Genomic DNA, 27,887 nt, shown 5'->3' with positions numbered 1-27,887 from the left:
CTGCATGGGTCATTTCCCAGCAGGCACGTGGCAGCCTGCAGAAGCCTTGTCTACAGCCCAAGAGACAGGAACCCTGGACCCAGACACTGCCCTGCACAGCTTGTGCTGTGTCCTTTTGGCCGTTATAACCTGTCATCTTTTCTACTGACCTCAAGGTCCTGCCATGTGTGGCTGCCTCATCCTGTCCCTGCCAGCATCAACAGCTGGGCCACCTCCATCTTCCAGTACACAACTGGGACCAGTTGAGGGGCAAGGACAAGGCAAGCCTCCCTGAACACTGCACTGCAGAGTGGGGAGAGCAGGGAGCAGCTAATGCAGGCAGCATTTGTATCCATCCCCTACTGCTGCTGCTCTCGGGAAAGAGTGGCATGGGCAGCTGTGCCAAGGCACAGGGCGTGCTAGTTCTGTGGCCTCATCCCCTGCTCATCCCATCCCCCGCATTCCTCAACTGCAGGGAGCAGTGAAGACAAAATGCAGGGCATTTCCTTGTTCTCCATGTGAGATTTTCTCCATAGGCCCTTAAATTAACAAGGGCTTGTGGGGCCAGCTGGTGGGCTCTGGGTAGGAAAGCAGCTCTTGTAGCTGCACTGCCAAGCTGCCCTGGACCCCAACAAAGCTCAGCAAGAGGCACTGGGAAGTGCCAGTGGGTGGCCTTTCACACGGCTCCTGCCATTGAGCCAGCAGCGCCCCAGGCCCACGGTGCTGGCACAGCTGAGCTGCTATTCAGGTTCCTGTCATAGGGCCCCACAAACTGGCTGCTTCAGGAACAGGAAGAAAATGCCAAGAGCCCCCGGACAATGGGGATCACAACAGTGACTGAATGGGCCCTCGCTGCCCAGGAACAGCGCCAGCTCCAAGCGGCTGGGCAGTGGAATAGAGACACACACAAGCGTGTGCACACACCCCAGGACATGTCACCCACACCATCACATGTGTGCGCCCCCCCTCACTGCTGCACGCGTGCATGCACACATACACCCTCAGAAACTGCACTGTAAAGCCTGACACAAGTGCACACACATCACAGTACACACACACACTCTCACACACTATGGTATATGCCACCCACACCATTACGTGTGCACAATCCATATACACCCCCATACAACACTGCATGTGTGCATACACATATACGCCATGCTGCAAACCCCTATTTGAATGCATACACATGCATGCATGTATCCTCCTCCCACAGTACACACACTCCATACTTTAATTTTACATACTATGGAACAAACAGACAGAAGCACACACAGCTCTCTTGCTGGTGGATGCTTTTAATGTCACCCAGATGTCAGTTAAGTCTCAGACCCTGCTGCAGATCTGTAGGGATTGGTTTTTTCAAGTGCTCACAGCCCTGACTGCCAGCTCCTTGCAGTTCAGAAGGGATTTGCTGACCTCAGGATTGTCCGCAGCTGAAGCTCCAAGGAGCCTCCCTAGGCTCTGTGCCCTGTCCCCCTCAGCGGTGCCAAGGGCATGTGAAGTTGGCTGGGACTAGCTGGCTGGCATACCAGCCTACTGCATGCTTGTGTGGCATCCCCAGCTGAAGCACCTCTGCAGTCCAGCTGTTCCCAGCAAATGCAATGGCTCTTTGAGCCACAGGGTGTAGGCTGGAGGCATCTTGAGCCTGTTTTAACTTATGCCAGGGGGTGAGGCAGCCCCAGAACCAGGGACCTGCAGACAGCTGCTTTCACTTAACCCTCCCCCTTGCCAGCTGACACACAGCACTGGAGCTAAGCCTCTATGTGTCTCTGGAGCAGGCAGGGCCCCATCTTCAGCTATGTGAAGCTGTCCATCTCCCTAGGGGGACCACATCCCGCAGCTAGAAGTGATGCTCCTGCAACTACCTTGCTGAGCTTATGGCTGACAGTTGGGTCCTGCTGGTCCCCTGGTGAAGAGGGTCTCCCACCTCCCCTTTCCTAGGTAGCCTCTCTTGGTTGCCTAGGCCAGCCCTACCCACCACTGTTGCAGACCAGACCTTCCCTGGCTGCTTCCTGCTATTGCACCAGGGCTGGGGGTTGATTTCCTGCCATTGCTGTCCCCCCACCCCATGCAGGGCAGGCACAGGGAGATCACAGGACTGCACATATGCTCAGGTTGGAGCAGGGGAGGGATCCTGATGCACTTACAGGCCTGTGAGTTGGGCAGCAGCACAGAGGCCAAGCTCACTCCTTGCTCTGCCATCCAGCCCCTGGGGTTGCCTTCCAGACGAATCTGAGCCAGGATCTTCCCCCAGGGCAGCTCTGCATCCCAGCCCTTCCCCCCTCCCCAGCTGCTAGGGGGTGCTTAACTTTGCCCCTGTACCTTGGATAGCAGCTGCTCATCTTCTGGCCCAAGGCTTGCCTGAGCCTCCCTTGTCCTCCCCAGTCTAAATAGCAAGGGACCCTAGCTAGGGTGACTTTCTTGAAGGGGTTAATTTCTAAAGGAGGGCGGCCTGCTTGCTAGATAAATCAGCCAATAAGAGTTTGCTTTGATGACATCATGCCAGTCAATTGATACACTGCTATGGGAACCACAGATGGGTGGAGTCTCTGTGTAGCCAATCAGAGCTGGGACTCTGTCCACCTTCCACCTTTACCCTTGCAGATCCATTAGGCTGGGCAGGAACAAGTCTCTTGCTCAGTATTACTGGGGTGCTCCCCCCATTCCCCAGGGACTGTCCAGGCCCAGTGCTGCCCTGTCTCAGGCCATGTCCTTATTTAAGGCATTTTCCAGTGCAAGGCTGTGATTTTTACAGGATTTTTCTACTGGTAAACACCTAGCACTGATGTGGTAGCATCAGTAAAGTGCTATGGCTGCCATAATACACAGTAGCAGCAGTTACACATGGCTGTAGCTTCTTGAGGGAAGTGGGAGAAGCTATACAGGCAAGGGATCAGCCAGCAGATCCTTCCTTTGTGCCAGTACTGCTAGGCTGGCAAACATTTTCTAGCATGGACTAGGCCTCAGCATGTGACCATCCCACTGAAACCCATGCTGGGTGCCAAGAACTGGGTGCCAGTGGCCATGTTTCCAGGTGTTCCACATGCCAAACTGGGCCCAGATGTTCAAGAGTTCCCAGCATGTGCTGAGTCCCCAAGAGAAACTGGCCCTAAAGACCTGCTTCCACACACAGGACAGACCAAAACCATAGTTATGCAGAGCACCACTAACAAATAGACTCAAGTTGGAAGGATTTGGAAAGAGCTGCTAGGGGAGTTTGCACCTGGCTTGAATTGGAATTCCCTAGTCACAGACTTTGTAGGATGTCAGGCTGGTTTGTGAGTTGCTGTCTTTCACAGTGCCAGACACCTGGTGTTTCTTCTCACTGGCTGCCACTGCGAACCTCTGGAAGGCTGACCAGTGCCTGAAGCTTTAGTACTGTGCAGAATCTGCCCTCCCCCCAACCCAGCACCTGTACTTTCATTAAAGAAATGTCTGCACATGCAGAAAACCAACATTATATTCCAGCTCATCCAGCTGAACAAAGCCCTCCCAGTATAAACCCAGTACAGCACCATTGTGATGAGCTTGACAAGGTGCCCAGGAGCCCACTGTCCCTTTCATATGTAACGGGGTGATGACTCTGAAACCTAATGGTGCCATGTAAAGGCCAACTCTGTTAATTATTTTGCTGCTGATCATAGTGGCAGAAAGACCTAGATAACAGCCTTTTCATTCTACATCAGTCCTAATGAGTTTGTTACCACTGTATCTGGGCATCATTAGGCAAGGTGATGGCCATCTGTCTCATGTTTCCTCTCTCAGCTTCTCCCCTGGTGGAGACACGTGTGCAGGGAAGTGTTCAGCTTTAGGCTTACAAGTAAGCTCACACACCCATGCACTCCCCTTGCTCTGCATTTTTGCTACTGAAGGGCAGCTGAAGGGCCACCACCCTTGAAGGGAAGGGTGTGACATTATCAATGACCTACAGGAGATCATGCCACAGTCTAGGGCTGGTATCTGAGAAAGTGGTTATTCACCCTCATTCCTCCCAAAGTGGGTCCCAAAGAGTGTCTCATCACCTGTACAAGTTAAAGAGCTCAGCTGCCCCCACCCACTGGCTTCTCTGCTTCAGCAGCACCCTGAAAACAAGGCAAAATATGCTGAAAAGTGGCCAGGTTGGGGATCTGAATATATGCTAGGGGGGAGGGAGAGGGAGGGAGGGGGAGAGAGAGAGAGAGAGAGAGAGAGAGAGAGAGAGTGTGAGTGTGAGTGTGAGTGTGTCCTTCGTTGTTTCCCTACTGAAGTCATTGGGAACCCCTCAGCTTTGAAGCAGCCAAAAGGTCATTGCAAACAGATTCTGGAAATGATCCAGCACAGAATTCACAGGAGCCATGGCACCAAATAAAGCATGTCACAAATACAGGCCTCCCTGCCAGGGTCTGCTCCTGCCTACTAAAGGCAAGGGCAGTTCTACAGGGATTTCTCCCTGCACCCTAGGAGGTGGTGTGGTCCCTATTTTATGGACAGTTGTGGGGGGCGGGAATTGGGCCTGGGTAGCTGGGGAGTAGAAAGGAGCCTTTACTTGGAGAGTGCTGTTTCAGTCCATGCCAGACTGGCATTAACAGATGTCACCAGCTCATGGCAGCTGGTTGGCAGGCCTTCTCACCACTCCCAGGGCACAGATACTTCACTGCAGATGCCAGTACTATGTGCACTAATCCATTCAGTATGGGGAGTAAACAGGTCCAATCCCCCCCACCCCCGCATGCAGTCCCATGGAGGCAGGGCAGAGCATAGTGCAAGGTCCCTCTCTAGCACAGCTCAGACCAATCTGCATATTGCAAGGCTGTGCCAAGGCCCTACAGTCTCTGGGGAGTGGCTGGTGCAGCTCTCACTTCAGGTCAGCCCTGAGGGGACAAGGCCTTCATGAGACCAGTGGCCATGGCACACTCCAGCATATGGCTTGGAAAAGTGGTGTTACCCAGGGCAGCAGACTCACCCTGCTGTTCTGCCCCATCTCTACCCCCACCCTGATCTGCCTGGGCTCACAGCAAAGAGGAGGAGGGGAATATAGACCCAAGCAACTCCCCTGGGAGCAGGGAACGTGTGGGGCAGGGAACATGCATTTTTAAATAAGTTGGTGGTAGGCACTAGTCCCCCTGGCACTCCCCCACCCCTTCCAGCCTGAAGACAAGCAACAAGGATTGCTCAGACCTTGTGGCTGGCAGTGCCCTGTCCAGCTCACTGGCCACGTCTCACTTGCCACACAATCAGGCTGGCTCTAGCAAACTCTGGGGCTTTTAGCTATTAATCAGGGTGCTGGCAGGGATGGCAGAGAGGAAGCACTTTGCTGCTGACAGCCTGGGAGAGCTCAGTGCTCACTGTTCCCTTGCCCATCCAGGTCCTGCTGGGGCTTGCAGCTGCCCCACAGGCCATGAGCAACAGGGAGGGGATTTTACAGAGAGGGAGGAAGGCCAGGCTCTTGCTCCCGCTCCAGCCAGTTGCTGCTGGAGCCTGGCCAAGGCACAGCTAGGAGTTGAGACCTTTGCAAGAAGCTGCACTCATGGCAACCGGGGATCCCCAGCAGTTTGTTCCCTCCCTTCTTCCTGCCCACAAAACAGGCAGAGGACAGCTGCTACAGGGGCCCTGTGGCTCTTGGATTGGAAAGTGGAAGGTCTTTGCCTCTCTGGACCTTGTCATCAGGCCTGGCGCTTGGTTAGTGCCTCAGCTCCAAGCACTGCTCAGGAGCATCCATTTACAGCTGGGGAAACTGTGGCACTGGGAGTGGCTTGCTGCTGCCTTTGGAGCTGGGACTGGAATCATCTCCCCACTGTGCGCCCAAACACCCTGGAGAAGGCAGCTCCCCCACTGCATGCAGTGACCCCATGGTCCATCCCCGAATCCTTTGCAGAGGCTGCTGGCATGGGATGTGGAAATGTTGCTTGCAAATGACTGACGAGGTGCAGCAGTGGCCGGCCAGAGCCGACCCAATGCACAGCTTCATGCTCAGGCACCTGCTACTCCCAGGGGCAGGAGAGCTCCACACCAAGGAAGGAGATAAGGGAATGACTGGCTTTTACCAGGGGAGTGTAAAACACAGCTGTAGCTCCTCTGCCTGGCTTCCTACCTCCTCCTTAGCAGCTGGACCCCCTAGACCTCCATGCAGTGCAACTCCCGCACCCTCTGCCCCTCACGTTTGCTTCCACCCAAGACCACAGGGCCCCACGACAGAGGTGGTTTGTGTGGGCTGTCACTGGAGAGGGTAGAGTAGCCCTAGCCCGGTGCAGGAAACACTCCCAGGAGCAGGGGCAGCCCTTCCATGCAGCAAGAAGCAGAAGCTCCAAGAAGCAAAAGCAGGAGCAGCCCCTGCTGGCTGGCTCCCAGGAGACTACTGACAGAGCCAGGTGCCAGGCAGGGAGACACATGATAAACAAACCCATGGTCAAGGGGAGGGAGAGAGGATCCTTGGGCTGGGCCAGGTTATACGGTCTCAGAGCAGGACCCATGGGGAAGCACGAGGAGCCCTTTCTTTGGTTTATTGCAAAGCTCTAACACTGTGCCCCTCCTCCCTGGAATCCACCGCCGGTTCTACAGCGAGCAGCCAGGAAAAAAGATGTGCTAGCTCCCCCATGCATGCCCCGGCACAGCACGCTAGTGTTCCTACCCTGCTCAGGACATTTGAGACCGCTTCCAGCACCCTGCGAGGCAGGAGCACACCCTCCCGGCCAGCCCGGGCATCTGCTCCACCACAAGGAAGAGGTGTTTCTCCCCCCGCCCCAGTAACCAGGTGTCTCCTTGCCACTTCTTCCTGAGAATCCCTGGTACATGGCATTGGTTAGCTTACAAGACCTGAAGAGACGATAACGTACACCACGCATCTCGGCATTAGGAAAAGGCTAGACAAACTCAATGAAAACAAGCAATCCAAAGCTGGCAAATGCTAGAGTGAAGCCTGATTTTGCACACAGCATACGGCCTCCAGGGAATGCCCATCACCACCCAGCACATTTACCTGCCGTTTCTGTCACAGGCTGTCTGCCTCAGTCAGTGCACAGGGCAGGTCTGTTTGGGCACCAGCCGGGGTCGAATAGAGTGGGCCAGGCCCAGCAAATGGGGCAGGGGGTGGCTGGGAGAGAAAGGATGCTCTCACCAGAGGCAGTTATATGCCATCCTGGAGAGCTGGATTCTGTCCCTGCATTTGCCACAGAGCTGCTGCACAAGGCAGCGTAAACCCAGCTGTTCTGCTAGTGGCCCTTGCACTCACATTCTGGGCACCCAGCTTCTCTTCCCTGGGTCTGCTTTGTAGGCACTCCTGGGCCTAACAGGTGCTGCTGGGGAGTGGTCTGCACAGGAGCTGCTACTTACTGCCTGCCACGTTCTCTGAAAAAGAAATCAGGCTCAGGAGATCCTCTCAAAGTGTCCAGGCAGTGAATGGGAGTTAGGCACCCAAACACTTGGAGGGTCTGGCCCTAGGGGGGTCTCTGACTAGGCACCCACAATTAGGGTCACCTTTGGGCAACCTGGTAAAACGGGGATAAGAGCACACGCAGCCTCCCACAGCTGCTGAGAGGCAAGTGCTTTGCAGAGCTAGGGGTGTGCCAGGATGAAACGAACCAGCCTGGAGCTAGGACAGGGTTCAGGTGGCAGGTGGGAAATAAGGCTTAGGGCTGAACGCTGAGTAATGAGGAAAAAAACCATGCAGGACAAAGCCTGAGCTGCTGGGGACCCTTTGTCCTGAGCTCTAGAAGAGCAGGGCCCTGGATGCCTCTGATAGCAGGGGACTGGACTCAATGTGTCAGGAGTTCCCTTTTTGTTAGAGGGGCCTAATCACATGCCCGCATCACTACAGACTGCCTCACCACGCACGTGCTGGGGCAGACTTCTGTGGCACAGGCAGCCTCCACTCAGGTATTTGCTAACTTAGGGGTATTTGACTTGGCAGCTTTCATGTTCAGTTAAACACCAGTATTTAAATACTGAGCTGGAGCGACAGTGACATGGACAGCAGGTGAACTGAGTCTGTGACCCCACAAGCAGGGTGGGGATGAAAGGAAGGGGTTGCCTGGTCGGAGGGACCAACGTTTCTGTGTTTATGGTATGTGGGAGCAGATTTTGTAATGGGTTATAGTTTTTCTTTGTGGTGTGATACTAGGAGTGTAGATATATATATATAACTTTATATATATATATATCTATAGCAGGGGTGGACAAAATGTGGCCCGCGGGCCAAATGTGGCCCACCAAGCCATTCTATCCGGCCTGCAGGGCCCCTAAAAAATTTAGAAAATGAATATTTAGCTGCCCCTGGCTGCCTGTCATGTGGCCCTCAATGGCTTGCCAAAACTCGGTAAGCGGCCCTCCAAAGTAAGCGGCCCTCCACCTGAAATAATTGCCCGCCCCGATCTCTCTCTCTCTATATATATAGAGAGAGAGAGAGAGAGAGAGAAAGAGAGAGAGAGAGAGTGTTTTTTTCCCTATATATATATATAAATTTAAACACCAGTATTTGGGGAGTCATTTCTAAAAGGGTTTCTCCCAGCTTGCAATACTGATTTCAAATACTAGGTTTTCCCAGCAGCCAGCAGAACTCACAACCCTCTCCCCTCTGTGAGCAGTAGGAGGTTATCTGCTTTGTGGACCAGCCCAAGCAGGAATGGGGACACACCCTCTGTACTTGGGATTTATGCTGCCAGGAAAGAAATGTTGAGATGCAGAGCCAGCAATCCCACTCCAGGCTCTGCAGGGTTGTGTCCTTTACTGAGTGCAGGCTCACTTGCCTCTGAGTCCTCAGCTCCTGCTCTGCCCTGGCCCAGCTGCTCATCTCAACTCTTGCCCTGCTCCTGCTTGCCTGACCCTGTCTCCTCAGCTCCAGCCTCGCTCCAGCCCATCTGCCTGCTAGCTCCTGCCCATGTTTCTCACTCTGAGTGTTTCTGCTCAGTGCAGACAAAATCTCTGGTAACTTGACCAGCCCAATGCTAACAAGCCTTCTCTCAGCATAGCAGTTTTTTCAGAGGTTCATAATTCAGACAGATTTTCACAGGAACAGCAGCAGCAAGACAACACATGATCCAGCCAAGTTTCCAGGCCCCACTCGAAAGAGTAGAAGTGGCCAAGCTCTTTCAGCAAATGGCTAGGATGCTGTTTTTCCCTAGTGAGGGTCCCAGAAATGGCTGACCCAGTGTAACTGAAATGGAGGCAGGCTGCTGGCCTGGGTGACTTCTAACTGAACAGGTGAAGGATGGCAAAACTCAAAAGCAACAGAAAACTTGATCTTACAACCACAAGTATCACACAACCCCACGGCTAAGTGCCTCTTCCTGCACCACTGATCTACAAGATGCTCATCTAGCTCTTACTACTACAGGGCATGTCCAGCCTCCTTCCTTCCCCACACCTCCTGAAGCAGGGCAGGGGTATCCCCTCTGATGTAAAGAGGGGCAGGTGAGGGACACAGATGTGGTGGCTGCCTTTGCAGCACTGCTGTCCTGGGCTCTGGCTCCTGCCCATATTATATAAAAGCTCCTAGTGCTAACTGGCCCAGCAGGTGGGTGGACTGCAGCATCAGATGGGAATATAGTTTCCACTGGGCCTCAGTAGCTAATACTCTAATCCAGTGATTTTCAATTGAGGTGTTACAGCAGCCTGGGGTGCCATGAGATCCTTTCAAGGGTGCTGTGCACTATTAGCACTATGAGGTGTGCAAACACTTACATTGGATTCACAAGAGGAACCCTGAGATTTCAAATCAGAATCTATGTTGTCAAAGACACCCAGACCTGTTCTGATCTGAGTCTCTGCAACAGGAGAATTACTCGGTTGCTTTTCCACAGCAAAAAAAGAGTGAAAGTGAAGAGCTGGCATTTTCTGAGCGGTGCCTTGAGTCCAGTGGGGTTGCCTCAAGTCTACAACAGTTGAGAACAACTGTTCTAATCTCTTCATGTGGTTTGCAAGGTGTTTTGTAATGGGGTCACTAGCTCAAGCAAGTGCATCAGTGCACTGTAACTGGGGTCAGGAAGACAGGTCCTAAACGAAGTCCTTCTGCCACAAAGGGAGTTTGTGGAAGAACAGGAAACTGAACTCGGACACACCAGGAGAATGCACTCACCACAACATCTTCTTTCCTCTCTATGGCCAACAAGGTCTTTATTTTTGTGCCGGCTGGGTGGGTGTACTTCAGAAGACCAGCCCATCCACCCTTCAGCTAGAGAGACAGCTGTTCTCCAGAGGAAGAAAACCCATCTTTTCTTTAATGGGGACATTTCCTTAGATATTACTGTAGTAACATAGGCAACCTGAGTATCAGGGTGGAGAAAAAAAAGAGTGACCCAGAGGTGCTGCTGTTGTCAGGAGTGGGTCACCCCATCCCCCCACCAGGTAACTTCTCCTGCAGAGAAGACCAGGGTCTGGGCAGGCCCAGGCTGCAGTCAGACCCAGCTGAATGTATAACTCCGAGGTTTGAAGAGTAAGTGCTGTATCAGGCACCTTGTCCCAAGCACTTGGACTCATCAGTCATTCACAGAAGCTGCTTTGGCATGTGGGGACAGCGCTGTCATCCCCTGAGAGTCCTGATTTGACTTTTTTTTTTTCTTTTTTTCCTTTTCAGCTCCAGGGGAGCAGAATCACTCTAATCACCCATGATGGACCTGCCCCAGCAGGCAGGAGGCCTGGGGGGTGGGTCAGTTCTGCTCCCCCGAGCCCAAAGACAGTGCTTTCCTGCTGCTGCCGGGTCTTCCACTTGGCCAGGGCTGCTGAACAAGGACAAGATCACCTCTTCCTGCGTTGGAAATGCCGCAGCAACCACTGGACAATGAAGGGCCATGCAATGAGGAACAGCAGGGTACGGGCAGAGATCTCCAGGGGCCATCGGGATGGCTTCTGCAGAGAGGAAAGACAAGGGCATGGTAGGGGAGAAATGGGTAATGCCCCTGGCAAGTCTGGGCACCCCAGGATGTTCCCAGATGTGGGGCACAGCAAGACAGTAGGAGTGCAGAGACTGCAGTTGCTGCACTTTGCCACATAGGTCTGGGTCTTTCCTTCACTAACGACTGGCCTCTCCAGTGAAAGGACAATGCCCCTTACAATTGCCCTGCTAGACTTCACAGCCCCCGCCTCCCCCAAGGACAAGCACCCCCACATGCTTTTTCCAAAGTAGAGCAGCTGAGACAATATTAAAGCCCAAAGTGGCCACTGATTTTCTGTCCCCGTTGCACTGAGATCACTGCATGTGCGTATCTACCACCAGCGCCTCTAGAGGAGGGAGAAGTGAATACTACCTCCATGTCACAGACAGGGAAATGGAGGCAGAGACAAAGGCCAGACTGTGAAACTTTTGCTTGCTGCCCTAGTGGGCTCTTTGTGATGGTCTGCCCTGCAGGAGAAAGGGGCTTGCGACTGACCCAAGATCACTTCAATCTGTGGCAGAAAGGAGATTAAGACCCAGACTCCCCCTGATCCTGTGTCCCTGCACACACCTGTCCTTATTCGCTTTGGCTGCCTCACCTTAGATGCCAAGGTTGTAAGTGTGCTGGACTGGTTAGGGAGCAGCAAAACATAGATAAAAATCTCACTAACTCACTGTGCCCAAGATCAGCCACACAGCAGGACAGGGCCTAGCTGAGAGCTGGCTGTAGGTGTACACTGGGTATGGCTCACCAGCCACTGGGGCTGGGACTCACAAGTGTGGACCAACCCCAGCCCCCAGCTCCCCCCATCCACTGAAAGCATATTACAGTCCCTCTGTCCCAGGGCTTCCTCCCTCCTATGCTAATCCTCTCACACAATTGGATCTAGCTCCCCAGCAAATCACTCATGGCTACAGTGCAGCTCTGTCACATGGCATGTGTGAATGGGAGGCTGAGGCAGGGTTGCAGTAACTAAGGAGGGGTGCCAGGAGCATGGGCCTGGGCACCAACACTGGTCTGAGAACTGTACCTGTCCAGTGAAGGAGGCAAGTGGCTTGTCAGGACCTTGTCCAGACACGTTCACCTGAAAGAGAAGCAGGCTCTGACTGGTGTGGCCTGGACTGGCTGGTAACAGGTGCCAACTCCTTGCCCACAGTGGTATCTGCCTCAGAAGCTGGGAAGCTGCGTACTGCAACCAAAGCTCAGCCTCATTTCTTGTGTAGGAGCATCGCTGCCATTTTAAGGGCATGCTGAGGGCCTATTCTACTTCACAGGCACACAACCCTGAAAAGGAGCCCTATACTAAGTCCCCGACCACAAGGGCCAGAGCAGAACCCTCTGCCTGAAAGAGCCCTGCAGCTCACATTGGGCTCCTAACTCCAGGACCTTCCTCAGATTCTGAGGATAAGACCATCTGCTTCCAATCTTAGCCAGGTATACAGGGTACCATGGGAAATAGCCAGTTCCCTCTCTTCATGAAGCCTTCTGTGGCCCAAGCGGTGTATCCCCATGTGTCAGTCACATACCTGTGCGGCAGTCACAGTTTCTAGATGGCTCAGCCTCTTCATAACGCTCTGCATATTGTCCTGCAGGGCATGGATAGCTCCAGCCACCTGCACATCCAGCTCCAACCTCACTCCTGTGCTCCTCTGGGCCCCAACATCAGTGTCCAGGCTGCCTCCGGATCCCCACTCTGCTGTGGCAATTTGTAGCTCTGTGTGGCAGGAAGGATGGACAGAGAGGCCAGAAGGATAGGTTAGACAAAACTGCCATCAGCTTACTAAACACTTGTGAGCCTAAAACAAGGTCTCTGCCCCAAAGCTGATCATTAAGACACACCCTGTAGGTCAAGGACTGTTACATCATGGGAGAACAAGGTTCACTGGTGGAAACCCTATCAAATACATGCCTCAAATACAATCCTCACTCAGTGGATTCTGTGAAGGTCAGACAGGATAGGCTCTGCTGGGGAAGACACAGAGATGGGAAGGGTGATAACAGTTCTCTCTACTCTTCTTTCCCCAGCTTCTCCCTTCTCTAGACCATTTGCTCCCATCACAGCTGAAGCCAACAGAGATTGATCCTCATTCCACTGGTGACTGACATGACACAATATGGCACGGCCAGCTTGGTGCCAGTACATGGGTGTCCACAGCACAGCCACCAGTTCCTTGTTGCAGACTCTGTCCAGAGAGAGAGCTCCTCTCTGTCCCTAGGGCTGCTCCTTTGGGGGTGTATGGCACGCATCAGTGCTGGTGGGAGTTTGCCCAGACATTGCAGCTGCTCCACAGAGAAATCCAGGCCTTGTCTCAAGTCAGCAGCTAAACAGGATACCCTTCTGGCCACCGTGCCTGTGACTGAAGAGTGGGGAGGTTCTGTGTCCCACAGCAGCCCCTGGAGCTAACCAGTCTGGCTGTGTGGAGCATGTGATCTAAGTGACTGTGGGCTTGGAGCCTCCAGGGGCCCATTCTCAGAAGAGCGTAGCTCCTTGTGGGTCCTAAATCAAAGTAGCCAGGGCTTCAGAAATGCTGAGAAGCTCATCTAGTGCATCCAAATCATGCAGCAAGGCAGAGGGGGGAACAGAACGGAACTAGCAGAGCTGCCTCCCTCCCCTCCCACCTGTCCTGGCAAGCCACCTCTCCTAAGGTTATACTGCAGCCCCCTGTGCCCTGGGCCCACCAGGCCAGAACCTCAGGCAAGAAACTGCCCCAAGGGGAGCACTGTTGGCTGGGCCCTGTCTGTGATTGGGAGCAGACCGAGGACTTGGCATTGCTGACAGATTGCCTCACTGCCCAAAGTCCTCACCACCCTGGACTCCACTGCTCAGCAACACCATCACTCTCCTGTAAGCCACGCAGACAGGGATCCTGGGATGGGTGGGGAAGGAGCCAGCCAACCCCAGGGTTGCTTGGAAGCCCTGTCCCCACCTTCCCATCGCCAGGGGCTGCCTTATTCAGCTTTCTTACGTATTAACCTCCCAAGGGCAAGCTGTCTGGGATGGTTTTGAAGAAATATTAGTGCAGGAGATAGGCATGGATGGGACCAGCTGTGCCCAGACAGGACACCAGCCCCACCCTCACCTGGGCCCAGCCTGCATGGGTAGGGAGTTACACCCCCTAGGAGTGGGAAAAGCAAGGAGTGGGAAAAGCAGTGCATAGCACAGGGTAGAGACACTCAGCACCTCCTAGGATTGGGGCCCTATGATGCCACTGAATTAACTCAGTCCTGCCCTGAGAGATCTCTTTGAAGGGGTGAATGTTCACTCTTCATTCTCCCTGCTCAGACTATGAGACACCTGCCCCCCTCAGAACTCAGCCAAGACCACCCAGTTCAGTTAATTAAGGACATAAATTGCCAGCAGTTGCTGCTGTCTGGGTTGGATTTGACCTGACAGCCCACAGGCAGAAGAAAGATTCTCTTCTCTGATCAGCACACTTCTGCAGGTTTTCCTACAAGAAACTAGACTTGCCAGGACCCCCCCACCCCCAGTGTTTCGCCTCAGTCTTTGCTTCCCCCAGATAAACTTCCCCCACAGATGCAGTGAGCTGCTCACACCCCACCCACAGACTGTCAGCCTGCCAGAGCTCCCTACATCAGAGTAGATTTTACTAGCTCCAGCCCACCCATTTCCAGAGAAAGCCCCTGAGGGAGGCAAGCTCAATCCCCAGTCCCACATGAGCACCTGCTGCACCCACCTCTCTCGGTGCCAAGACCCATGGGGCTTCTACTGCTTCTTCCATTTTGTCTTCTGCCTTCAGCCAGCAATCCTTCCTCAGTCATCTCTAGTGTGGAGGAAGCAAACCCATCGGCCTGGATGCTGCAAGGGCTGCTCAAGGAAGAGCTCTTCTTGGCTAGGAGCTGACCAGCCTGCACAAGCAGAAATAGAAACAGTAGCTGCTCTGAGGCTGGAGGCTATAACCTGTAGCTACTAGTGGGGCTGGTGAGAATGTGAGGCATTTGGGGACTGGGGGGGTGGGGCTGGTGTTCAGGTTAACAGGACATTGTCTGGGGTTTGGGAGGGGGATTGGTGCCTTATGCTTTGGGCAAGACACTAGGGAAGTCATCTCCTAGGTTCTTCCTTAGTTATGCCACCTACTCATTTGGTGGCCTTGGGTAAGTCCCTTCCCTCTCTGTGCCTTACCTCCTCCATACGTATAATGAAGCTAACAGAATGCTCCAATGACTTGCCTTCACTACCACCCTTCCGTTGATGCTCTCAGAGCACTTTAATGAGTACCTGGCTGAGGCAGGTTTGAGAGAAGTGACTTGCTCAAGATCTCACAGCAAACCAGCCACAGGGTTAGAAGAGAACCCAAGTGCATGAGTACCTCCACCCACCAGGTTGCACTTCCTCACTACAACACACAAGACTTTCCGGTGTTTGACACTGATGGCACAGGGCACAGCTGAAGACACAAAGCACTGTTAAGGCTGGGAAGCCCAACTTGCTAGGTGCTATCTCACAGGTCTATTAGCTCAGGACCTGTGAGATACCACCTAGCAAGTTAGGCTTTAGCATGGACTCCCTGCTGTGGTCTTGGGGTAACCTGTCAAGCTCCCCTGTTTCCGTGGAGTGGGCTGGAAAGGTACATGCAAAACCATGAGGACTGAAGTGAGGTCCATGCAGCTCATCAGCAGCACAAAGAATTACCCAATAACATCTGGGGTGAGACAGACTGGACTGTGGTCTGCATAATTCCTAGAGGCACACCAACTTGTACAGCTAAAGAAGGCCAGCCCCTAGCTCCCTGCCCAGTCATGCTCCTTCGACATCCTGAGGCAGCTGGCTCTCTCCTGGCTGTGGCCATTTTGGGAAGAGAGGAGGAAAGACCAAAGGTACAGAGGAAGGAGATCCCACTAGTTCTGGGTGGTGGGAGTGGCTGAGGGGAGTGATGCATGCAGAGGAGGCCTTTCTGCTCTCTCCCCTATCTCTACATGGTTTAGAAACCCCAGCATTTCCTTTTCTTACTCATATCTTACCCACGGCAACATCTGCAGCTCTAATACTGAAAAGGCAGCATGGGCCCAGCCTCTACATCCCTCAAGGTCTATGAGGCTTGGCTCTGGGAATGGCAGCAAAACAGCGTTCCTGCGACTGTGTCCAGGGACTGGAAGGAGCATTGGGGCTCCATAAAAGTGGCACAAAGGCCAGAAGGGAACCCAGAGCCTGGTGATCAGTGGCAGGGCAGGGCTCCTGGGGTGCAGGCCAGGCTGAGCAGTTGGTGGGTGAGTAGCTGACAGTCTCTGGGGAGCCAGGAAGGATCTGTTTGACTGTGGGGCTGCTCCTTCAGCTCCTCTCACATCACAAGCAGCATTACCTGGTCTGCCTCCATCTGCTCCAGGGTATCACAGAACACTTCGCTCTCTGAGTCGCTGGTCAGCTGGCTGTTCTCAAGTGCCTCATCAGCACAGTCCAGCCCTCCTCCTGCAATAGGAAATACACAACTCAGCACCAGGGGAGGACAGAAACTCTCTGGAAGACCACTGGCAGAGTCACACACTTGTGGCAGTAAAGGAAACAGGGCTCAGAGCTACTAACTCTAATCAGTGTCCTTGGTGACCCTGCAGCCTTGGGATGGAACAAATCTCTTGAAAGGCAAGAAGTTAAGTCAAGACCTGTGTGCAGAAGGCAAGGCCAGAGGGTGCCTAACACTCTGCCACTAGACCCTTTCACTTGGGCGAGTTGCAAGCACTTCACTGGCTTTACAACCTGATCTGTATGAGAGGGACAAGTATCTTTCTCAGCATGCAGAAAGGGAAACTTAGGCACAAGTAACAGCGAGGTCAGAAGCTGTGGGGGACAGACTTGCTCCCTGTCACGCAGCCAGTAGCACAGGCAGGAATCCAGGCTCCTGACTTGCACACTAGGTAATTCTTCATCTCCAGGCACAAGAGCAGGGTCATAACCCAAGGTTATGCATCACTTGCCTCTTCAATGTTTACCATAGGGCAAGGCTGATCCTCTCATGTGCAGCCCCTGGCTGAGACGAGGAATGCTGCTGGAATGGGACTTGCAAACAGTAAATACCCCAGCTGGCTGGCAGCTGGGAGTACATGCAGGGCACATGTTGGTTTGGAGACAAGGCCCCTGGGTGCCCTAACATGCAATTGATGATAGCGACATCCTAGCACTGCCGCACAAAACAATCTTTCAGCCACGAACACTGCCACCCCCTGCAAGTGCTGCCTTCCCACCTGCACCTAGCACTGAGGGCCAGCTCATTTCCTTGCTTGGATTTACCCCTCACAAAGCCAGTCTAGCTGCAACCCGTACAAATAAAACCCAAGCAGCAAGTGAATTGCTGGTGGGGCCATTCCCTGCCCCTGCACAGTAAGAGCTGGGTCCTGTGCTCCAACCCAGACCCACAGCTACCTGAGAACCCCTTCAGTTAATTGGCTGCCCTTCAGCTAATAGCTCCTGCATGGGGACATGACTAAGAATGCCTTCCCCAGGCTGAAAGCTTTACAAGCTGTACCCAAGAAGGATCAGTCTGCTCCCAAAACAGCCAACTCCAGGGGTGATACATGCAGTATTGCAGCAGTGCTGGGCACTCTCTGCTGGAAGGAAACACAAACACTAATTTCTTGGGCAAGAATAGCAGGGGAATGAGGCAGGGTACAATTACGCAAGGCAGAAATGGTCAGAGCAGGGGTTAATGTGCCTACCACCCTGTGTAAGGAGGGCGTGGATTTCCCCCTATGTTCATGCTATGGTCTCTTGTAACAGAGAACCAGAGCTCCTGTTACTCAAAGGGTGAAGAAGCAGCAGGGAGAGCCCCCGGGAAGGGGAAAGCTGCCCTTTATGAGTGGCCAGGGAACAGGTACTTGGAGATTTACTTGCTATAAGTACTTACTGCAAAACCAGCTGCATGGCAGTAGCACACTGGACTAGTGCCCTGCATGGGAGACAAGCTATTGATATAGCAGAGGCCAGCAACCGTTTCCTTGGGGGTGAGCTGGCAAGCTAAATGATGAAGCACATGTGGGCATGGCTTCCAGCCATATAAACCTAGGGCCTGAGCCACAGTGGGCAGTTTGGTTCAGGGAGCTGCTGAGGGAAGAGCTCCAGGGCAGAAGCACTGCAGAGAAGCTCCTGGCTGATGCCTGGACTACCCTAGGAGAAAAGCAAGTACAAATACTGCTGATTACTAGGAGAACAGGACTCAGGATAGGGGGAAGCGGAGGGATACAGCAAGGAGCTGGGACTTAGGCTTAAACCCGATTAGAGATTTATGTTATAGACTAAGGGCTTATTTTGGGTTAGAGTTCTAAACTGGGGGCTTGTGGAAGGGACTATGAGGGACGGCTTGGAGGTCCCGTTAGTACCCTAGAGGCATGTAATCATCTTGAGTCCTGCTAAGGGTCAGGCTGAAGGCACAGGCATAGGGCCTGGGGCCAGAGGGCCCAGTGCCTGAGAGGCTCAGAGGCTGAGCCTGACAGGACAAGACTAGGGCTCTACTGGGCAGACAGTCATCTTAGCACTGGACCAAGAGAAAAGCACCCCCTCCAGAATTACTAATAGCTACAGCTATAGTGGCTAGATTCCCCAGGGAGCTTCATTCCAGCAAAAACATGATGGATGCTGATAAGGTAATTACTCCCATAACATAGTGGGGGTGGGGATTTGACTTGCCCAGGGTCACTTGGTAGGTCAGTAACATTGTGGGATTAGAACCAGGAGTCCTATCTGCCTATCCCTTGCTGTAGCCATTAGCAGCAGCAAATCTGCCACCTGTATAAGGCATATCTTTATCAACACTGTAAGTATAGCTGCTGCTGGAGCAGACAGCCTGTCCTAGTCCCACACGACTGACTTGCAAGCTTAGAGGCTGGGTGACATGCCACACATGACGGCTTCTTCCACTGCAGAGGCACAAAAGCCAGCACAGCCTCCCCTGAGAAGGTGCTATCTGGAGGCACTGAGAACTCACCCAGGGTCTGATCCTCTTGTTTCTGTTCTCCAGACGGAGGTTCCTCCACATGGTTCCCAGACAGTCTCTCCTCTTGCCCATCCTTGGTAGGTTCAAGGTCCTTCTCCTCTTCGTCTGCGCAGAAGTGGAGTGGTCAGAATAGCCCATAAGAGGTCAGCCTTTGGCACTGTAATGCCCTAAGCAAAAGGCTCAGCACTGCCAAGCCCCGTTCTGCTGAGCAGAGCCCAGTCCCATCTCTGCTGAGTGAACGAAGTCTTGCTGATAGCTGTACTACCAGCTGGCCCCTGTCTCCACTTACCCACAACCAGTTCTTTGGGTGCCTATGGAAATGCCCCCTGGAAAGGCATCCAAGCTGTACCACTGTGCCCAGACTCCCCTGCTGGAGTGGGTAAAGCTGGGATGCTTTCCCACCAGGACAGAGAGCACAGCCTACCATCCCTGAAAGGGCCTATAGCAGTGATTCTCAGCCAAGGTGCTGCAATTCTATGGGGTGCTGTGAGAGCTTTGAAAGGTACCGCTCAATTTTGGCTCTATAAAGTGTGCGAACGCCTATTCCTAATTCACAAGACAAATCCTGAGATTTCAAATAGGAATCCACAGTGCCAAGAACATTCTGCCCTGCTGTAGGCTTTCTGAGTTGTCTGCAACAGAAAAATTGCTCCGTTTAATTTTTCTGTATTCAAGAAACGAGTGGAAAGCTAAAGAGCTGGCATTGTCTGAGGGGTGCTTCAAGTCTTAAGAGCTACAGGTCTATGGAACCACTTCCCCACAAATATGGATGTGGGTGTTTGCAGAGGGGAGGGGTGTAGGGCAACGAGCCAAAACTCATGGCTCATATGCACCCCCCCACAGTCAGAGCAGTTCCAGGATTTGAGGGAAACGGTGTTCTCTATGGCTGTAAAGAAAGGGTGGGGTGGCAGACCTATGCAAACACACCCTGCATTCATGGGCAGGGACCAACGGATCTCAAGTGCAAAGTCTACCCCAAGCAAGCATCCCCGGGCACAGGGGAGACATGAGATGGGGCCATCCCTTCCATACCACCTGCATGGAAGGCAGAGCAGTTGTCTCTCAGCTAGACAGCAACAGCCATAGAACAGCACACAGCAGAGAGAGCAGCTTGATGGTAGCATAGGCTTAATTCCCTGGGAACCCAGGGGGGCAAAGCAGAGTCAGGAAAGTGCTTCTTGATTTGGGATCACAGAAGATATAGGGCAAAGCCTAGCCTGGCATAGGCAATTCCATCTCCATGAGGATGGCAGAGGTATCCCATGTACCAACCACCTTGTGGTGTTAGGCAAACACTTGCCTGGAATGGCTTGGACAGGGACAAACCTGCCTTGAGCAGGGGGTTGGACTAGGTGACTTCCTGAGGTCCCTTCCAGCCTGAGTCATTGTGACTGGTTTTGGATAGGAGCAAACGCTGCCCAGATATAGGCATTGTATACCAGCCCTGCCAGTGAGTAGCCTGGACCATCCAGATCAGGTCCACAAGGCACAGCATGTGCCAGGGACACCCCTAATCCTAGCAGGCAGCACCTTCACTAAGATCAAGGGCTTCCTGTAATCAGCTTGATCCAAGATAAGATGTTCACTAGAAGCAGCACCCCAGACTCAACACTCCCTAGGCCACCCCTGGCTGCTTGAAGGGTTGGTCAGTGACTCCTTTATTACCCACCCCCTGACTTGTCCTCTCTGAGCTCAGATGTGGCTCACTGTAACCTCCACAGGGTTAATCTGTATCTTCAGCACATTTCACATGGGCTATGGACTCTGAGCCCTACCGTGTCCTGATTTGGCTGGACAGAGTGCCTATGTAGGGAGGCTGAGGTGCAGGGGTAGCTGCCATGGCACTGCCTTTTGCCAATGATTTCCTCAACAGGGGGTGGTTGTCCTTTAACTCTCAAATACAATGGCACAGGAGCTCAGGCCCAGGCCTTCCAACAGGCTTGAAGCCTCCCAGGCCCCAAGAGTAGTGCTTTCAGGGTTAATCTGGGGTAGGAACGGCCCTACCACATCCCCATAGGAGTTACTGCAAAGACAGCCAATTGGGATGTCACAGGATGCTTTGGTCAGAGAAATGACTGGTGTTGACATCACAAAGCCTCATGCACTGGCACTGTCCACGCTGCTGGGAGGCCAAGGTTGCTGTGAAGGGTGATGCAGGGCAGGCACTCTGGTGTCCTCTCTTGCAGGGCTCACAGAAAAAAGTTTGGTGCTGTCCATCAGCTGTGGGGGAAAGTGAGCCTATGGGGAAAGCGGGCTGCAAAGCTGAGGAAGGTGCTACAGGTATTTTATTGTCTATGGGGGATTTCTGTCAAAGAAACTCCTATCTTTTACTGCACAATGGGATACTGCTTCTTTTCTTGAGCTGTACAACTCAGATTATTAACAGGCAGGGAATCCTACTACTCCAGCTTGTCTCTCACTATGTCCTGTATCCCAAGATTGATAAACAGGTTGGAGTGGGGAAAAGAGAAGCTATTTTTGGGTGGCAAATTTTAGGGAGTGGTTCCCAACCTGCCTAGACTCAAGGCACTCTGCATGAGACTCGAGGCACCCCTCAGGAAGTGTAAGTTCTTAGCTTTCACTCATTTTTTGGATACAGAAATAGTACAGAGCAGTTATTTTCTGGCAAAGAGCACAACAGCTCAGACTGTTTCTGATGCTATGGTTGCCAATTTAAAGTCTCAGGGATGTCCTGTGAATCACGTGTTGGTGTTTGCACACGTCACAGTGCTAATGCTGTAGGTCTCCCTGGTTGACAATCACTGGCTTAAGGTTTTCAGCCAATAGCTACTTTCAGTTTCCAAAACAGGTCACGTGTGCTCTTAAAGTCTCCTAAGTAGTGCTGAGGGAGATTTCAGAGGTCTAAAGATGCTCAAAGTTAACCCCTAAAATGTGAAAATTTTAACCTGCTGTATATATGAATCGGATGACAAGTTTGTTAATAAATTCAAGAGTTCAAACAGCTTTCCATTATGAACACCTGAAGCAATTTTGTTTTAACACAGCAAAGATTTTAATGCTATTAAGATATCCTTACTAAAAATACAATACAACCCCCTAGCATTGTCTGGAAGTACCCCTGTTCATATCTGTTTACAAGTGAGAGCAAAGTTACCTGCCTGCTTACCAATAGCAGGATTCGGGCCATTGCTTTCCATATTCTTTTTTGTTTGTAGAAGGTATAAGGCTGATGTTTATAGCACTTTATGAACCAACAACACGATTCTTTACCTGAGCAGCATTCTAAAATTAGTTATAAGTTTTTACCTGAAGCTGCTTGTATTTGTACAAGCTTCTGAGCTGGGTTTCTAAACAAGCCTTCAACTGAGTTTAAAAGTTAAGGATTTAACATACAATAACCACTGCATTGTTTGTTTTTTTTGATTGGCTGAAGTTATGATTGAACCCCACTAAAGACACTGCCCTGTCTTAATCCTCTGCATCAAATCTAAGTTGACAGCCCCTTTTCAGAATCATTTACACGGTGACAATTGGCTGCCAAGAACAGACACACCATTAAATTGGCAGAAGCCAGCACTTTAGGCTCAAAATGTGTGTCCTGGGGGCACATGGGAGAGGCTAAAACACATTCCTTTCCTCTAAAGCAGGGGTTCCTAAACTCTGACAGACTGAGCACCACCAATTTAAAATGATACAACCTAAAGTACCATCAGCAAATTTGTCATATAAAGTAATTATAATAAATCTGTTAATGCGTACCACTAGACAGGTGGTCTACGTACCACAGATTGGGAACCACTGCTCTAGAGTTCAGAGAGTATGCCAGCATGCAGCACTACACTGTCCAGCTACAGGGAGAGAGCCAGGCCAGCTGATGCCCCCTTACTGCCTAGTACTAGGGGACTCTTCCCTGCTTGGCATTCAGGGGGGTTCCCTCTGAAGCAGATGTGAATGCAATAGTCCAGGAGAAAACACCAGACTAGAGGGATCCCTGGGGACAGACTGACTTCAGTAGAGTACTCACAGTGAGGTTTGACAGGTTACACCTGCTAAGGATAGATCCCATAGTCCAGTCTAAAGCTGCTCCTGTCACTAACCGTGTTCTAGTGGCTAGGCCCATGCTCCTTGATGAACCAATCAGGAGCAAACCCCCTATTGCTACCCCATGCTTGGCTCCCAGTTCAGAAGTCTGACTTGGTGCTGGTTCTCATGTTCAGTTCCACAGGCCAGTCTTCACTGCCCTGTTAGACTGGACATCAGCAGTGGCAAGACAGCAATGCTTCAAAGGCATGAACTCTGCTCCCAAATGCAGGGAGTGCAATTTCTGCAGCAAAACCCTGCTCCATGAGGAGCCGAGGTGCTCACAAGCCAGAAGCCCTGCTCAGACCCTCTGTGCATGAGGCAGGGCAGGAGTCTTTACTCAGCACAGCACAGCTGGAGGCAGTTCAAGTAGCTTTGTCGTGAACTCTCCTTGTGAGGAAGAGACTTGGCTGAGCTGCTTAGCGCAATGTTTTGAAAGACCAGTCACACAGGCGGTGGTGAATGATGGACTCCTACCCATTTAGCCATGGAAGCTCCAGCTTGCATGAGTCAGGTTCAGCCAAAGCGGGGTCAGCCAAGTTTCCCTGGCTTGTGGAAGGTCAAACATACTGCGCATCTGGCCTGTCACTAGGCTGCATTTAGGGCCCCAAGCTGTGTGGAGATGGGTGAGAAATGGAGGGTGGAGCCTGCTGGAGAACAACACAGCTTTCATGCAGCCCCACCCACCCACTCTAGCAGAGGAGGATCCTGGCCAGTTCCACATGATCACAGATGGCACAAGCTACAGACATGTGCATGGAGAAAACAGAGTAGACAGTCTCCTCCACAGCAAGGCCAATTCCAGAGCAAGGAATCCCATTTGGGGCAGTAGCAAGAGGCTCCACCTCTGCTATCCAAACCCACAGACCCACCAGCAGCTGGTGCACCATGCCTGCTGAGCATCGGCTGTGCTTCCTGTCAGGACACTGGACTGGAAGACTGCAGATTTAAGGCTGACTGGGAGGGGGAATATGGTCCAGGGGGAAAGGGCACTAGTCTGAAACTTGCAAGTTTAATTCCTCACTGATGCTGGCCTTAGCCACTCTGTGCTCAGTTCCTCATTTGTGCAGTCAGGATGCATGCATTGTCCTCTAGGCAGGGGTGTTGAGAGAGGAAGGAAGGAAGGAAGGAAGTGCACGAGAGGTCAATAAGAAACCAGCACGCAGAAGCCAGGAAAAGGGAAACGTTCTACGGACAAGACCACTAAGGCACTGAGGTGAACAGACTTGCCCAAGGCCACACAGCAAGTCAGTGGCAAAGCTGGAAATAACCTAGGGCAAGGTTCTGGGAGTCAGGACTCCTGACTAGTAGAGGCCATTGTCCCTGGCTCGGGTCCCTCCCACTGCTCTGACAGCAGACAGGCTTACCAGCTTTCCTCTTGAAAAAGGACTCTGGGGGCCTGGGCATGTCATGTATCACATCGTAGAGAGGCTCGAAGTACCCAAACATGTGCTCTGAGGTCTTGTCCATGGGAATCGTGTCGATGATCTGGAGAGAACCCCAACAGCTCTCATGTTGCCACACTAGCAGACAAAAGATACCATGCCCTGGCAAAGGTCATTAAGCCCCTGGGACAGGAAATAGCATCTGTGGAAGGGTGGGGGAAAAACTAAAAGCAGCAGTTATTGTCAAGGGAAGCAGGAGGAAGCTCCAAAAGCTTCCCTCAGCAGCTTCTCACATGATGCCCAGGCCTCTCACTTCTCATATGCAGCATTCCCTACTCCAGATCCAGGTCCCCCAAATCTCTCTCACTGTTCTAATCTAGGCTATCCCCAAACGAAGGCCTCTCAGCAGGGCCAGCTTGTGAAGCGTGGCCTGAGCTCCCTGAGGGTGATGCTGGGGGCACCGAGATCAGGGGCACTCTCCCCTTGAGGAAGGCCTCTAGAGGCAAGCAGGCTGAGCAGCCTGGCATGGCACGGCAGCAAAGAGAGCTGTACCTTCTGAGCAATTCTCTTCATCTCCGAGATATAGGCAGCCATGGCGTCCTCTTTAGACATCTTCCCCAGGCTGTTCCATGCATCCCTGCCAACCAGAAGCTTTCATTACTGATGCCCCTAGGGCTAGGCAGCACCCCAGAACACTCCTACCACGTGGGTGCTGCCTTAGCCTTACCATTTGTACCGGCCAATGGGATCCCAGAAGCCGGGTCGGGGGATCGCACAGCTGCCCACTGTTGCCTGCTTGTAGTAGCTGTAGAACCGAAGCATCTCCTCGTAGGAGGGGCGGTAGGAACCTACGACATGGGCAAAGTCATTAGAGCAGGGCCAAACGAACTCACCAACACGCCACTTCCCTAGCACCATTACGGGCAGGCCATGTCCTGCTGTGATGTGCCCATCAAATTCTGCAGGGCTGGGCTGGCATGAGGCACCAGAGGCAACACTTGGACACTGAGCCAGCACTAACACTTTGCCCCACCCAATACCATGTGGCTGGACAACAAGCAAACACAGAACAGAGCGACTGGAGTCCCTGGGAAACTTGCAGCACCTTTTCAAGATGCTGGGCCAAGAGACCCTCAAATGGAAAGGTGTTATTGCTCTACAGTGGAAGCAAAGAGGAACAGAGGGCATGCAGGGACACCAGCCATTGTTCCTTTGTTATTTCCTTTCCCTTCAAACACAACTGAAGCTTCATGTGGCACAGAGTATTGTGGCCAGCAAAGAGACCTAGAGACAGGTATCTGGCCCAATTTATGCCACTGCAGCACCTGCTGCAGTCTGGTAAGAAGAAGTGCTCAGCTCTGCTCAGCATCCCACCACTGGGTGCTGCTGTGACACAGCCAGTTAAAGGTCCATGTGGTCCAGTATTCTGCCACATACAGGATACCACCCTGAGCCTAAATGGGTCATGCCTCCAGAGTACCTGGGGGCAAGGACCTCTGTGACAGAGCCCCAAGCTAAAGCCCTGGAGGTGTAGCCAAGGATGGAAGTCAGGCACATATGTGCAGCTACTGCTAGCAGGACCAGGGATGACTCATACCATGGATGAAGGGGTCAAATCTTCCCCTGAACATTTCAAGGGGAGCAGGATCTGGCACTTTGGCCTACAGAGCCCCACTACAAGACTCAAACTGGGGGCACCCAGGGATACAGACTCTGTGCTGCATGCTGGGCTAGGCAGGAGTAGGAGCAGGTGGGGGGATGCTATTAGAGCCTCCCACAGGGGCCAATCAGGGGAAAGGATCTGGGTGCACTCAGGAGGGAAAGTGGCATCACTGAGGCAGGCAAGTGCTAGGCTGTCCCTTGAAGCCCACAGGGCACAACGTGCCCAGCATGACAACCCCTCCCCGCCCAGCCAGACTCACTGTTCTTGGGCAGGCCCTGGATGACCCTGACAGCAGCCTGGAACTGCACCTGGTAGTCGGGTGCCGGGGGCTCCATCCCCATCCACGCCTGGGACCTGCATGGGAAGCACAGCCAGGATCCCTGGATCAGCAGGGGTAGAGAGGTATTCCCTAGGCAGCCAGGGGGGGCAGACCCCAGCTTGGGCAGGGCACGGGTCCCCCACACCCACATCCCCCTCCTCCAGGTCTGCAAGGGCATGCAGCGCTGGGGGAGCCCAGCCACCTCTGCCCCCCCAGCCGCCAATGCACACCACCTTGCCTGGACCGGGACCTGCCCCTGCCCCGCGCCCGGTGCACGCACCCAGGCCGCGCCAGAATCCGGCCCCGGCCCCGGCCCCGCTGCTGCGAACAGCTGATTCCCCTTCGCCCTGAGCCGGGCTGTGCGGGGGGCGGGATAAGAACCCCAACCAATAGAAACACACCTCTTATTATCCCGCCCCCCTTCAGTGGTGCCCATACCCTTCCCGCTCCGTCCAATGAGCATCGAGCTTTAAAGCTCGATGCAAATGAATCCTTTTGCGTCGGAGCCAATCCGCGCTCAGGGAAGTGCTCCCCCCGGAAGGCGGCGCGCAAGGAGCGGGCCCTCGTGGAGCACTAGCGCCGCCGGCGGGGTGTGGCGGGAGCTGCAGGGCAGCGGCCTCTGCCGGTGGATGTTGGAGGATGGCGGCCTTTGCAGCGGGGCTGGGGACCGGCCCTGGGCTGGCCTCTTCGAGGGCTGCAGGCGGCGGGATTGACTCCGGACCGCTGTGCTGCGTGGCAGTGACCAGTGCCATAGGAGCAGGGGAAGGCAGGGCTGGAAGGGACCTTTCCAGCCCCCCTGCGCCAGGCAGGGTCAACCCCTGGCTAAACCAGCTCAGCCGCTGCCTGTTTACCTTGCTCTTGAATTTTGTTTCCAAGCGTGGAGAATCCACGGCTGCCCTAGGCAGCCTGTTCCCATGGCTGACCCCACTCTGAGTCAGAAAGTGCCTCCTAATCTCCAGCCTAAATTTCCCCTGCTGAAGCTTGGGGTCACCACTCCTAGTCGTGTCCCCTGCCCTGCTCCTGTCCCCTACAGCCACAGAGAAAAGCCTGTCTCCATCCCCTCTGTAATCAGTCTTCAGGTATTTGAAGACTGTTAAGAAATCCCCCCTCTGTCTTCTCTTTTCCTGACTGAACATAGTTCTTTCAGTCTTTCCTTATAAGTGTTGCCTCCCAGGCACTGAATCGTTGTTGCCCTGTGCTGGACTCTTCCCACCCTGAAGTGTGGGGCCCAAAACTGGACACTGTACTCCAGGTGAGGCCTCACCAGTGCTGAATAGGGAGGAAGAATCAATTCCCTTGATTTGCAAGTAACACCCCTGTTCATAGGGTCACTGGCACCTTTCTAGTGCTGTGCTCTTACAGCTCTGGGCTCAAGAGAGGTACGTAGTCTTTGTGTGCATGGGCCCAGTGCTTGGCTCCTACCTAGTTAGTAATCATAGGCACCAACTCTGGTTTTTACCAATGGGTGCTTTTTTTATGGTGGGGGGGGGAGCAAGCCCCACACATGCCTGTAAGAGGCAGCATGTTACACTTCAACCTGACTTGCCCAATGTCTATACAGATCAGGTGCTTTAGTGGGTCTATCTTGACACTTTTATCTAATAGCTGATTGAATCAACTTTAGCTAAAAGTGCCAAAAAGCATCGCTGACAGACATTGCAGAGCCAGGTTGAAGTAGCATGCGGCTTCTTTCGGTAAAGTGCCTTTTTTTTT

At 53.0% G+C, this 27,887-nt stretch overlaps 1 protein-coding gene across 2 annotated transcripts; it reads right to left on the bottom strand.

Annotated features, from left to right (window-relative positions):
• Positions 1-10,040: 10,040 nt before the first annotated feature.
• Positions 10,041-26,623, bottom strand: ACBD4 (acyl-CoA binding domain containing 4). 2 transcript variants are annotated; one of them, XM_019523538.1, is made up of 11 exons: positions 26,576-26,623; positions 26,115-26,209; positions 24,920-25,040; positions 24,745-24,829; positions 24,175-24,295; positions 18,758-18,871; positions 16,145-16,251; positions 14,522-14,693; positions 12,353-12,540; positions 11,857-11,910; positions 10,041-10,800 (listed from the first exon to the last, which is right to left on the bottom strand). In XM_019523538.1, exons 1-11 carry the CDS (start codon positions 26,608-26,610, stop codon positions 10,690-10,692), a joined length of 1,203 nt encoding a protein of 400 aa, XP_019379083.1. In that variant the 5' UTR covers positions 26,611-26,623; the 3' UTR covers positions 10,041-10,689. The 2 variants fall into 2 exon arrangements, with proteins under 2 accessions (XP_019379083.1, XP_019379084.1); XM_019523539.1 differs by lacking the exon at positions 26,576-26,623 and adding an exon at positions 26,455-26,488 and having other exon boundaries at positions 10,690-10,800.
• Positions 26,624-27,887: the final 1,264 nt, after the last annotated feature.

The sequence above is a fragment of the Gavialis gangeticus genome, unplaced genomic scaffold (assembly GCF_001723915.1).
Source record: "Gavialis gangeticus isolate Ggan-Ray unplaced genomic scaffold, GavGan_comp1, whole genome shotgun sequence".
Lineage (NCBI taxonomy): Eukaryota > Metazoa > Chordata > Crocodylia > Gavialidae > Gavialis > Gavialis gangeticus.
This window is presented reverse-complemented; position numbering and strand designations above follow the sequence as displayed.

What these genes read in the sequence shown, in the direction of transcription:
- ACBD4 (XM_019523538.1), bottom strand. Translation starts at nt 26,610, where the DNA reads ATGGGCACCACTGAAGGGGGGCGGGATAATAAGAG. An exon ending in GGGGGGCGGGATAATAAGAG is followed by an intron (nt 26,210 to 26,575) that starts GTGTGTTTCTAT and finishes CTTCCCATGCAG; the next exon opens with GTCCCAGGCGTGGATGGGGA. An exon ending in TTGCCTCCTTCACTGGACAG is followed by an intron (nt 10,801 to 11,856) that starts GTACAGTTCTCA and finishes TCCTCTCTGCAG; the next exon opens with AAGCCATCCCGATGGCCCCT.